A 14,372-nucleotide genomic window follows, 5' to 3' on the forward strand; every position below is an offset into this window, starting at 1 on the left:
TCAGGGTGATCTTATATTTTGGAGAATATAAGATTTTAAAGTCAGACCAAAATAATTATACAGTAGGGAGGCAGGCGAAAAACCTGTGGTGAGGATGTAGTAGCTCTCTGTTCTGAATAAATTTTAGTTTTAACCCTGTTTCCTATGCCTCTGTCCCCCACACCTCTGAGATTCTGTTTTGAGTGGGGCCCAGGAATTTGAGGTCTTAAAAGTTTCACTGGTGATTGTGTGCAGCCAGCCTAGAATGGCTCTCTATAGGATTTTTAAGGGAGACATTGATTTTAAATATATTTCTAAGAATGGACAGAGTACATCTTTCTCAATCAATCCTGTTTAAGTCTTCTTCAATGTAAGTGTAATAAATATGACTCATTAGTAAGTCAAGGTAAAAAGTCTTTGGAAAGATATCTGAGATGTTGCTCTATTTTTAAAATTGATTGAGAGCAGATTCTTACACTTTAATAGAAAGCCAATTAATTTGGTGGTTAACTATTTTCTTAAAATGTTAAGGACCATATCCAGGAAGTCACATAAGTACAACGTTCCCAAGCCTCCTCAATCCCTTAGTTTGACATGAAGATGGACCAAAGGAGAAGGCTCAGAGTACCCTCAGAATGTTGGGTTTTCTATAAAAGTCAAACAGGCGAATGAAGCCCCTGCATTTTGCAACATAGACCATAGCTGGAAAATCTATGTGGAAGCTAGTAAGACACCCATAGAACAAATAAATGATTTGAGAGATACTTTAGATACAGGGATATTGTGTACCTCCATAGTGAACTGGTCATTCACAGTGAAATGAATGCATTTAGGAGTTTATAGCTGTAGGGAACTGAGATAAACTTCCAGGTCTTCCAAGTTGTAGCCTGAACAGTACGTTAAACTGAGGGAAGAGTTAGTATATACAGTGCCAATTAGGACATAAAGTAGATACAGAAAACAGCATAGCCTATTTATTAAGTTCCTACCATTTATACAGTCCAACAGTGATGAGGTTTTTATAGGGTTACAGGATCAACAAAAATCATTGTTTGTGTTTATATGGTAAAAGCCAAACTTTTTGCCCTGGTGTTGTTCTTAACAAAGAATGGGAATTGCTTGAAATTATGGTAGGATGTTAGTTGCATGAGCTTTGATGCAAAGCACCACAATATAACCAGTAAAAATTATATTGGCATGAGAAGTGTTTGTTGTTTAAGTTAAAAGCTATATATATAAGAAAAATAATTCTTTTCGTTTTAAAATACGAGTAGGTAGGTACAATCTGGAAATATATAATACCAAAAATATCAATAGTGCTTATCTCTGGGTAGTGCAAAGAGCTTTTTTTTCCTCATTTTGCTTATTTGTTTGTTCTAGTAAACATGTTTTTACTCTTTTGGTTTGATAAACTGAAGACAAAACCTGTTTTCTTTTTCAGGAGGACCTTCTATTATAATCTGATTCCCTTGTAATTTTCTCAAGACTGCTTCCTTATGAGTACCTTATGTTTCATCTAAACCAGATTACTCCCCATTTTTTTGCATGTGGGAATTTTTTCTATCATTATGCCATTGCTCATGAAGTATCCTTCATCTTAAAAATGTCTTTTTACCATCATTACTCATGAATTTTTGGACACTCTTTAAGATCTTCCTCATATCCCAGAGTCTTTACGAATCTCTTTCAGGTCGCCTCAGTAGTAACTATTTCCCTTTTAATTCCAGTCTATTCTTACACCAAATTTATCATATCCCTCTTTATGTTATACTTATGTTTTGGCTTGCTCATTGATAACAGGGAATTTATTAGTCCTTTTTCTGTTCCTATCTTTTGAATATGCTGTTCCTTCTACCTGGAATTTTCTTGTTTCTGATCTCCAGGATAATCCTCTCTACAAATCCTTTAAGATTCACTCAGTTGGTCTTTCTTTTTTTTTTTAGTGGCGGGCTGGTACAGGGATGGAAACCCTTGACCTTGGTGTTATAACCCTGTGTTCTAACCAACTGAACTAACCAGCCAGCCCTAGAAAATCTTTCTTAATATGCAACATCATCCCAACTGTGTGTATTTAGTCTACAGTGCTTTTGCAGAACCTTGTGCATAACTCTGTTATTGCATTTAGCATATTTTGTTTTAATAGAGAGTATGTTTATTTGATTTTACTGAGAGTTCTTCAAAATGAAGCATGTAAATTTTTTTTAAATATATTTTTTATACCTAGCACAGTACTGAGACGGTACAGGTTCAATACACATGTTGGGAATGCAGTTTGAGTTTTTGTTTCCAGTCTCGCAAGATGTCGAATCCTTGTAGGTTCGTCTACTGTGTCTACACCACCACTCAAATAAGTTCCCTGGGAGGTATATATACAGGGAAAACTCTAGAGAAAATAGTTTTTTATGATGCTTAGGCAAAATCATTTAGTATTACTCGTAAGGTTTTTGGACTCAAACCCCTGTATGGAAAGAAACCTGGCCCTAGTGATCTAAGGACTTTGTTGATCAGATAAAATTACTCTTGTTCCTGAGGATTTAATTTACATAGACTCTAAGTTTCAGTGAGTTTGACCAAGGTCAGATCAGATGGGTTTCTTGGTCCTCATTGTATTAAGCTCACATCCTACTATCAACCGTTGACATCATTATGGCGAGAAGAAACAGTAGTAAACACAAGGAAAAGCTTTATCAACAGGAAATTTCTGTTTAGCACTAAAACAACTGCCTTAAGCCACCTATTATGAAACCTTCCAGAAGCAGAAGCACTAAGCTGGAGGTAGCCTAAGATTTTCTTTACCTTATCCATCATTCAGGGGCACAGACAGAATATTGCAGTCCAAAGTCAGAAAACGTAGCTAAGAGGACATTTATCTCCCTCCTTGTCACACCCATTGTAAACAGTCCCACCTCTAGTTTTCCTTATCAGAGTGAATTTTACCTCCAGCATCCTAGGTACTGATGCTGACAACTTGTAGTCATCTTCACATAACAGTCTCCAAACCTTTCTGTCCAAAATACATCTCAAGTCTAGTCAATTCTCTCTACCTCTGTTATCCAAAATTGCAATCATCTCTTTCTCATTTTGCTCTAGTACCTTCTAGTATACTCACTGACACTAACTTTACTTTCCTCTCTGATCCATTCTTCACAGTGTAGCCAGAATAATTTTTTAAAACTTGCCATGTTGCCGTTGCATTTAAAAACTGTTAACTTTCTGTTGCCCTAAAAACTTTTACATAACTCAAGGGCTGTCTATCTGCATCTCTCTTATCTTATCTCTTCTCTTACTGTCCTTCAGCTACACTGTTCTTTTTTCAGGTCTAGCCAATGCTCAGTACATGGGCTCTTTATTCTACCATCTGGTGAAACAACCTGTTCATTCTTCAGCTTAAAGGTCACTTTATCCCATATCCTACAATCTAAATTACTCACACCACCTCCACCCTCATTTTATTCCTTGGATATATTATCATAATATTGTCAAAATTTATATGAGATGATTTGGTTAGTGACTTTCTCCATAGTTGACTGTAAGCTTCATGGAGGCAGAAACTGGCTGCTTTATCACACCTGGAGTCTCAGTGCCTAGCCTAGTGCCTGGTACATAGTTAGATACTTAATTAAAAATTTTGGGATGATTAAATGACCATGGGTGTATGTTGAATATATGTTCTATTTGAATAATATTTCAGTTTGGAGATTTTTTAAATTAATAAAATTTTGGAGAGAATGACAGTAGCCTTGTTGTGTCCCACTGGGTAGCTGAGCAAAGACTCACTTAGCCAATCCCATTAACATTGTGGAACATTTTAGTCTTCCTCATATCCATTCATTAATTTAGTCACGAATTCATTTGTTCCATGAAGTTATTATGTACCTATTATATGCTAGGTATCGAGGAATTAACAATACAAAAGGGAGATTACAACCTCATTCTTGAGATTCTTACAGTCCAGCAGAGGATATGAGCTTTAAAGAAATAGAACAATAATTAAATCAATTGTGGTAAGTGATATTTAAAAGGAAATTATAAGTTACTCTGGAGCTTTGTTCTCATCTGGGAGTGATTTTTTGTCCCCCAGGGGACATTTGACTGTACCGGGGACATTTTTGCTAGTCATACCTAGAGTGTGGGGGGTAGAGCAGTACTACTGAAATCTAGTGAGTAGATGCTAGAGTTCACAGGACAGGCCTCCACACCAAAGAATTATCCAAACCAAAATTTCAGTAGTGCTGAGGTTGAGAAACCATGCTCTGGAACTGGGGTAATCAGCAATACATCCATATGGAAGTAATATTAAAGCAAAAGGACGAGAAGAGAAGGTGGGGAGAGTGAGAGAATGGGTGAGCATACAGGCAGAGGGAAGAGTATGTGGAAAGATCTGAAGGTCAGAAGGTAAACCCTTCCTTCAGTGTATTAGAAGAGCTGAAAAAAGGCTAGCATACCTTTTTGAGCAAAGGCACAGGATGCAAGGTGGTACTGGAGAGATAGGCAGAAGCCCACTCATGTAAAGGCTTATAAATAGGTTGTGTAAGGATTCTGGGGTTGTCTATGAAATAGTCAGTGAACATTCAGAGTACATGTTGGATTTATGTGTCTGGAGCTCAAGAGATAGGTAGGAGTTGGAGATATACTTTGAAAGGTCTTCACATTGATGGCGTTTGAAGTCATGAATTGATTGGTACATGAATTATTGGTACTAGCTGCCAAGTTGTGACTGTTTTTCCTATGGCAACACTCAGTTACCAGGGGCAGGTTCAGAATAGGTAGGTTAGATTCATTCAGGGTTGGAGTTTTGTCAGGTGGGTGTGAAAAAGGATACTGTGGCCAGAGAAAAACAGCTACTGTACTCTCTGTGGAAACTCAGCCCAGTATTTTTGTGTAAACCAAATTCCTTTTTGGTAAAATGCTGGTGATTTTCCAAAATGAGATTTTGGTACTTCTCGTGGCAGAAAAATTTACTATGAATTCTTTACCATAAACTATAAGAGTGCTTTCTTTAATACTTATTTGAGTTCTCTTGGTTCTGGTTTTTTGTTTTTTAATAAATTCTGATGGGAAAGTGGTGTATGTTGAAAGATGTATTTTGCTTTAAATAGGAAACTAAAATTGGTTATTGTATAACTTCAGAATTAGAAATAAATAACAGATTCATCTTAGTATAGACTCTGTGATTTATATTAGATATACAATTGATTCTTTTCTCATGAAGCACAAGCAGGAGAACCAGAATATCTAGAGCAGCCATCAAGAAGTGATTTCTCAAAGCACTTGAAAGAAGAAACTATTCGAATAATTACCAAGGCATCACATGAGCATGAAGATAAAAGTCCTGAAACAGTTTTGCAGTCGGTAAGAACTTTTCTTTTGGCTCTCTGAACATAGCCAGGTTCACGACATTTCCTACAGTGTAATGGAGAGCGACCTGTCTGGGAGTCAGGAGAGACAGAGCTCAGTGATGTTTCTGCCCTGATCATGATTGGTGACCGTGGGCAAGTCACCTAACCCCCGGGCTGTAATTTCCTTAGCTATAATTTTAAAGATGCTTTTTTCTTAAGTTTCTGTCTTCTTGTTAGAGAATTATGAGGAATCATACTCATGGACTAAATTAGCCTTTTGATTTGGAATTTTAAGAGAGAAGTATAAAGTGTAGGAGTATTTCTCCTATCCCTTACCCTCCCTCCATATCATAAATTTACGATATAATTTTCATTGTTTCATGAAATGTGTTTAACAAAAAAACTACTAGATACTGTAGGCTGGAGTATTATTAGCAAGATAAATATGATGTTACGAAACAGTTTATGCATATTTCAAGAGTGTCGGTGTCTTGTGAAAAAATTGTCATTCATTATTATCCTACTGAATTATAGTTGTCAGTATGTCTTTTTATAACAGTAAACAGAACACATCAGTGTTATCAGTGGATGTGACATTCTGAGAGATGCTATTTCAAGAATTTGGTACTACAAAACCATTCAGTTTCTATAATCGTTTGTCTTTTGTTAGTGAGCATAAGCAGCTCTAATGCAGGTTTTATTTTGGTATTTGAAGATTCCCCTCTTAGAAAATAAAGAGAGCAGTACATATCATAATTTTATAACAAATAATTTTCTGCTTAGTAAGTGAACTCAGTCCCAGCAATAACCTGCTAATTGCAATGAAGTTTTTAATATAAGACCTCACTTAACCAAAATGTTCAATAAATTGGGTACTCTGTTAATTGTTTTGATGAACTAAATAATAATCAGAAATTAATTAATTTCTTTATTTCCTGTTTGAGAAATTTTGAAAATGTATTAATACATCATCTTACCATTAAAAAAATACTAATTTAAATAGGGTGGTTTTTTTTGATGATCCTTTTGCAAATGTCTCAGAGGCTCTAAATGAATTTGAGGTGAACATCTGCTAAGTAAAGTAAAGCTTTTACTGAAAAATGCTTTGCTTAATAGATTTGGGATGTCTGCTTCTTGAGGGGGACTGGGGGACTAGGGAAGGAGAAAGGGCAGTGGAATAGGTACAAGGGAGAAATATTTTTGCCTGATATGAAAAAAATTAATTTGTAAGGCCTTTGCTAATTAGAACTTATATTTGTTAGAGGCTGTGTTAATTCGTGTCATTCTTTTATCCAGTATAAAAAAACCAAAACTATTACTTAGTTTAATGTAGAATCATGGTTTTTTTAGTTTGGCTAATCATATATGATATTAAATTCACAGAAATCAGCACTTAAATTTTGATTGCTTAGTTTCTTAATATGGATATCATCTTATAGGATAGCAGCCTACTACCTTACCTTTACTTGAGAAAGGAGAGGATAGCAGTGAGAGAATATGATAAATAAATAGTGTAAATATGTTTTTTTATTTCACTTGTTTTTTGGAGTAGTATCCACAATTGGCCCCATTGTCTGTATAAATCCTGCAGCATGTCTAATTAACCATGGCTGTCAGACGCGGCTGTGGTTCTTGGTCTCATGGTCATTTGCTTAGGATCATGGTAACGACTTCATATTGTGTTTTCTTATTTAAACTAAGTATACATTAGAAGTTAAATTGCAGTGATGAAAAGAGTCTTTGGACTTTGGAATCTGATATTTCTGGGTTTTTGAATATTTGTTTTACTTCTTACTAGCAGTGCAACCTTAAGTAAGTTGCTTAATTTCTCTAAACCTCAGTTTTCCATAAAATGCAGATGATAGTGGGATTAATGAAGCACACTTTTTTGAAAGTGTAGGCACTAAGTGTAGTAGGTACTGAGGAACTGTTAGTTTCCCTCTGTTACTTCAATCCTAGCCACTTCACAAATACACAATGTTTTAAGTTCCAACCTTAGCATAAGAAGAGTTCCCTGAAAAGTTTAGAGCTACAGAAATCATAGTCTCCAAATGTTCATGCAGCTTGCTTTTTAGAAGAATGACCAATTTTAAGTGTAATACTTTAGGATATTTAAAAATTATAGAAAAGTAGGCTCTAAGAAAGAATCATACAGAGTCCCACTCAGTACTCAAAGTTAGTCTCTGTTAATGTAGTCGGCCCTTCTTATACATGGGTTCCCCATCTGTGGATTCAACCAACCATGGATTGAAAATATTCAGTATAAAAAAAAAAATTAACCATACAACATTAAAAATAATACAAATAAAAAACCCAATACAGTATACCAGCTATTTTCAAAGCATTTACATTTTCTTAGGTATTATAAGCAATCTAGAGATGATTTAAGACATACAGGAGGGTGTGCGTAGGTTATATGCAAAATGCTGTGCCATTTTATATATGGATTTGAGGATCTGCAGATTTTAGTGTCCATGGAAGGTCCTGGACCTAATCCCCTGCATATACCAAGGTATGACTCGTGTTGGTATTTTTTTTAACTCATTTTTATATATAGGTTTGGGATTTATTTTTGTAGTTGAGTTAATACTGCATGTGAATTTTGTATCTTGCCTTTTATTCTTTTAATCACTTAACCTTATAAGATAACCATTTCCCCATGTTGTAAACTCAATAAAAAATGTTCAGTAGCTGAATATTATTAATTATACATATAAATATATATCAATATTAAAGAATCGAAAAACATAAACATCTACTTACTTCACTGAACAGCCTTTAAAGTTTTCATATGAAATTTTTTTGTTGTACCTTAAGATATCTAAATTTGATGATTGATACTACAGAATTATTATATGCGGCTAAAGCTTCTTTCCTTTTTCAACTTTTACCCATATAATTAATCAGCATTTTACTGTTGAAACTTTTCAACAATAACTGGAAAGGCTTATAAAAAAGTGCAGGGTTTTTTTTCCCAAATGGAATATGTTGCTTTATGAAGATCAGTATTCTAAATAATGCAGTACCCAGTTGCTGTTTGCCTTAAAGTTATATTTTCTGTTCTTAAGATAGTATTGTTTTGTATTGGTTTGCTACTGAGAAATTGATCACCACAAATTCCAGATAGAATTCTTAATTTATCTGCTTATATTTCACTCTTTTGAACAGAGACCTAGAAAAATTTTTCCTTTCTCATGTTCTATAATGATTAAAAATCCTTAATTAAATGTCATGGACCAAGCACATCTCTATAGAATATGTGTGATAGTAATATTGGGTTAGAATTGTTCAAATATAAGCAATTTAAAGTAGTGTAATAAGTATTGGTAATACTTATAATTTATAGGACAACTATTATCTACTACATGTTGAGTTAGCTGAATATTATCTCTCATGATCACGACAATCATAAAGTGTGGTTATTTCCTCTTGAAATGTTGAGGATTCCGGTAAAGTAAGGAAATTCTTTCTAAAAATGTTATGGTCCAAAAGTAACATTTTTTTTTTTAAAGGGCCAATATCAGTCTTGACCATTAGTTTTATTTTATTGTTTAATTAAACTCTTTCTGCATATGTACTTTTGTAAAGTCAGGAAATGTTTATATCACTAAAATTTACCTATATTTCAAACGGAAATAAACCCTTTTAATTGCTTTTATTAAAATTTGTTTATTTTATGTCAAAACTAAAGTTTATCTTTATTTCGGGAAACTCTTTATGGTACAAATTTAAATTACTTAGGCTAGCTGCTTTCAAGCACCTGCACTACTTTTGGCATTTGTTTATAGGTAAATAGTGGATATGCTAGTTATAAATCTCAGTAAAATAAGACAATGTAAAATCTAAAGAGTATTTTGAGTGAATTTTATTAGTGTCTTTGAGCAGACTTTTCTGTATTTCACACTGGCATCCACTCTGTTAGGGTATAAATAGGTGAAGTTTATAGGATTTGTTAACAATGAAAAGAAAAAATCTGATTGAGTTGTTAAAGATGGATAGCACTTTCCAACAGCTTTTTCTTATTTTCAACGAGAATTCATTGGACATTTAAGATGGAAATATGCGGTACTGGAGTCTTGTAGGCTTACAAAGTGAGTTAAACACCATACAGTATGAATATTAACTCGATACACATTGATTACTAAAAAGGATGGAAAGGAAGAACCATAAGGAAAAAAACCCTACAAACTCATTGGGTTTTGAGGAAATCATATCTTATTTTGAATGAAATATCAAGAAAGGCTTTGTGGAAGTTATTGGAATGTTTTTTGTTTGTTTGTTTGTTTGTTTTAATCCTTCAACTGTACAAGACAATAGCAGGAAATACAATTCCAGTATTTTTTATTTTTAAGTATTCGGAGTCCAAAATGCTTTGTGGGGAAAAAAAATATGAAAACCTAGTTTTAAGTGTTGGGATGTAAGGGGAAAGCTATGCATTTTGTATTACTACTCGGTTAATGCATTTGCTTCTCATGTGTTCAGTTTTAGATGGTTTCATTTTAAACTGAGCAAACGCAGGTATTTTTAAACTAGTTAAGAGTATGGGCTTAAACTTGGTGCTTTCATTGTTCTGTTTTCTAATGTTCATACTAATGATTTTCTTCTGCAGAAACCTGAAAATACCACAAGCCAACCACCTTCTAATCAGCGAGTTGTAGAGGTGGCGATTCCTCATGTAGGGAAATTTATGATTGAATCAAAGGAGGGGGGGTATGATGACGAGGTACCTTTATTATAGCCCTGTGCACCATTCCTACGTATTTTTTGCTGTTTAATACAAGTACTTTGGGCATGCCTGCACCCTCACACTTATGTCTATTGCTGCATAACATACAGCTTTGCCACCTGTGGTCTGAAATTACCTTACCAATTACTAACACAATTTTGAATTTCAAATGAAAATTTAAGTAGAAAGTTTATGGAATTTGTCAGGATAATTTTATGTTTCTGGAGTTAATCCTTTTATGCAGAAATAGGATCAATTTACCGTCAAATTGATAGATTACAATAAGATTTGTTTAATTAAATAGCAAAAATTTTTGCATTTAAAAATAATTTTTATTTTTCTTTAATGTTTTATTTGAATTATTATAATACTTTGCCCACCATTACCTGCCAGAAAATCCTACAGCATGATCACAAGATGGATAATTGATATTTTTGCTACTACAAGGTCTCCAATATGTCTGAATTGAATGACTCTTCAAAGTTACTGAGTGTCTACTGGTGTTTTACACATGGTAGCACCTCCATCTTATTTCTTCTTATCTCTTTACTATTAATTCTCATTTACTTAGTTTTCCAACAGAATGGAGGCATTTTTGTTTCTCATGATACAATTCTTCGGAATCCAGATGAACATTTTCTGTTGTCTTGGTTCATCAGATTATTTTCTCCCCTTTTCCACTTTTCTCTTGAGACTTTTATAATTGTTCTTTTCCATGTTTGAGGGAGGGCCAGTAAAGCTCTTTCTGAATAGTAATGAAGACCATGCCCGATGGAGAGGAGGGGGTTGATTTCTATCATTTGTTAGTTCTTATGGGCATGGATGAGAATTGAATATATGTTAGTTTTTTCCAAGTAACTATTTTTCAGACTTATTTCAAGGATATAATTACTATTAAATTAGAATTAATCACCCAAATCAGATATATCTTAAAGACATTAATATCACAGTGCCAATGTAAGAAAGCATGGGCCATAAAGAGAATACGAAGCAGATTTGTAAGACAAGAACTGGTCAGAGGGTTTTTTTTAGCAGATAATATTAGCTATGTTGCAACTCTCAGTGTGTGATCCAAAATATATACTGTGAGTAATAGTTTTAGTAAATCAGAGATAATGGTTGCCGTCTCTTCATTGCTGTGAGATAGCTTCATAGTGCCTTGAGATGTCTTTTTGTAGATATTTTAAAATGTAAACAGCTAAGAATAATAAGCTACTATGAAAACAAAGAAATACTTATTTAGCACTTAGTAGCACTACATTGTTCCAGTTAACTATTTTATTACCATGCTGACTCTTGAAAATTGTGGAAACTGGCATGTTTTTAATAAGAATGTTAATTTACTGATCAAGAACCCAAGTGCTTGCTTTAGAGTAAGCCTTCTGGCTTCTAAAAAAGTAGAATTATAATTAATCATTTAACATTATCTTTTGTGCAAGTGCTTATGCTGTTGGCAGAGTTGTGTGTTTTGTTGTTTTTTAAATTTGTTGGAGTGACAGCTAAACAGTGCATGTGCCTTGGAACTTTTAAAAGTAAGTCATTTGAATACAGGGTTGCTGCTTACAGATATGCAGGTTGTACAGTTGTACAGGGGTGCGTAGCCAAGGGGTAGAAGTGGATTGAAATTGAGCTCATGCTGAGTTCTCCAAGCCTTGAGGAAGAGGCACCTTTTTAAATTGATAAAAAGGGAGTGTTGCTTTTCTCAGTAGTTTTCTCAGAGGGCAGCACATTTTGCTAATTGGCCAGAAGGAGGTGCCTTTTTAAAATTCTCTAGTTCAGAGAGGATGCCTTTTTGCAGTTTGCACAAAGGCACCATTTGAGCCAATTTGGCCCCTGTATGGATGATTTTGAAAGATGCTCATTATGTGCATATCAGATCACATTTGCTATTTAAAATGTAACATTTGATTTATAAATAGTGGAAAACAAAGGAGTTTTAACTTGCATGTAAAGAAATTATTTTGATCTTTTAATTTTTATGTTAACCACTCAAAAACTCTTACTTTAAATCCCTGTGGCAGATCATGATGACACCGAACATGCAAGGTATTATCATGGCGATAGGTAAATCCAGGAATGTATATGACAGGTGTGGTCCTGAAGCAGGGTTCTTTAAGGTACAATTAACATTTTCATCTTATTTTCTCCTTTTTTTTTTAAAAAAAACAAACTTCTTAAAATGTTTTATTTCTTTGAATTAAATTTGGTTTCCTGTATAATTTCTCTTTTGCTATCTTACCATTGCAGTCTGATGTTCTGGGGGGTTTCTTTTTTTACACATGAATTCAAGACTGATTTCTTTTTATTTTAATCCAGATAAAATTCAAGAAAAACAAAGTATTTTACCTGAGTTACCCTAATTGTGTGCCTCTGATTTGTTAGTAGAAATTTGAACTGTATTTTATATTTGAAGGGAATGAGGGTATGATGACTAATAATAACTGAGTAATTGCATATGGTCGTAGTTATTCTCTTATTGTTCATACTATTGGTCTATATTACAGTATTTTTCCTTTAATTTTATTATCACTTGATACTAAGTTGTTTTCATTTAATTGTTTCTAATATGATTTATTTATTATGTTTCTTATTATTTCTTTCTTATATTTTCCCCATAGTTAATTTTTGATATCCTGGTCAGTTCAAGACATGTGAGACTACAACACTGATGCATTATTTCATGACCATATCTTTTCCCCTCTAATGTCAGAGCTTTACCACATTTTGATTACGATGTTATTTGCTTGTATGTATTTGAAAAATGAAAACACAATTTAATTTTGTCATTTTATTTAGATTAACCAATAATCTTTGGGGTTTTTTTCACTTTGCTCTCCTTTTTAGTGTTTTTTTTTTTTTTTAAAGACAGCTTTGTTGAAGTATAATTCACTACCGTAAACTATGTACTACTTTCTTTTTTGACATTGAAGAGCTAACATTTTTCCCAAATTTTCTATACTTTGCCATTATCCAACTTGGTTTTCAACAAGCTATGTTTTTTTCATTTTTCTTTTCACTGTTTTTTTCAGTATACATTTCAAAAGCCTTGTATATTGTAACCTTATATCAGTAAGTATTAGGGTAACTAGCTCTCCCAATATGCCAAATATGTCTGATGGTTTTTCTGGAATACAGGACTTTAAACTGCAAAAGATCTAGGCAAACTGGTCCCTGGGCAAGTTGATGACCCTGTTAAAATTCTATAAGAAAGGTTGAAAAACTCTTTAAAAAAAATGAAAAACAAGCTTTTTGTAGTTAATCCTGTTTCCTTACTAATTTTTTAATTTTTACTGTTAAAAATGCATCTTTATGCCCAGGTAGTCTACATTTTCTTTTCTTAAAAAACACTGAATATATGTCTTCTAAAGTTTTCATCTATTTCTTGTGGAAATTTTATTTATAGTTTACAGTGCCATTGGTCAAGTTTGGTATCTTTATATTGAATTGCAAATCTCATTTTTATTAAATTAGTACCTGCATACTATTAAATTAGTACTGGTATACTTTAGTATAGTCTAAAGAGTTAACTAATTGTTATACTACAACAATAGTCACCAACCCCCCAGTTGTAGTAGCTTTCAAGCTATCTAATCTTTTTGACATTGATTCCATATCTTTAAATAGAATGCTTGTGTTTTTGTAATTCTTAGTTTACACATTACTTACTGAATTCCTTTTTGTGGAATATGAGCAGTGGACCCTCTTTCTTCTCCTGCTCCATATACAGGCACTGACACAAACAGTTCTTATCCTCCAAACACGCATACACACATGTGTAAAATCTTGTAATACTGATTAAATCAGAATTTTGCGTTGGTAGTGTTATTACTGTTTATGCTACATAGAATTGAGCTAAGTCATAAACATTATTACTTTTCTGTTTTTTCCTCAGCTTTCATTTTCCTTGGAGTTAGTTGTCTGATTTTTTAGGTTTCTTAGTTTTCTGTGTGTATCGCTGAATTCTAAACTCTCCACCAGTTGCTTAAATCTTCTCTTATTCTACCTTTACCAATTTTATCTTCTTGGGGAAGTCTATTCTGAAGCTTTCTGACCTGTTCCAATCTGGATTGGTTTTTTTTTTACTCCTGATGCATAACTAGTAACTTGAGATCTCCTTTCACCATCACCTTGGGGATTCCCTTCGCATTGTTTTCTTTGTGTATTTTCTGTATCTCATGTTTTTCTTTTTTGGTTGCCCTCTGATTTGATGGTGCAGTAAGAAAGCACTGAGCTATAAAGAGAATAAGAAGCAAGTTTGTGAGATAGGGACTGGTCAGAAAGAGTTTTTAAACATGTTAGATATATCGCAACTCTCAATGTATAGTCTA

The 14,372-nt window shown here is 33.6% G+C and overlaps 1 protein-coding gene across 3 annotated transcripts in view; it reads left to right on the top strand.

Moving 5' to 3' along the window:
- Positions 1-14,372, top strand: part of USP25 (ubiquitin specific peptidase 25) — a 150,406-nt gene that overhangs the window by 108,079 nt on the left and 27,955 nt on the right. For 2 of the 3 annotated variants that reach the window (XM_063088801.1, XM_063088811.1), the window contains 3 exons: positions 5,192-5,331; positions 9,928-10,041; positions 12,066-12,161. In XM_063088801.1, the coding sequence (XP_062944871.1) occupies positions 5,192-5,331; positions 9,928-10,041; positions 12,066-12,161 (350 nt within the window). The remainder of the gene's footprint in view (positions 1-5,191; positions 5,332-9,927; positions 10,042-12,065; positions 12,162-14,372) is intronic. The other variant, XM_063088816.1, reaches the window with a different exon arrangement.

This window comes from Cynocephalus volans, chromosome 1, assembly GCF_027409185.1.
Source record: "Cynocephalus volans isolate mCynVol1 chromosome 1, mCynVol1.pri, whole genome shotgun sequence".
Classification (NCBI taxonomy): domain Eukaryota; kingdom Metazoa; phylum Chordata; class Mammalia; order Dermoptera; family Cynocephalidae; genus Cynocephalus; species Cynocephalus volans.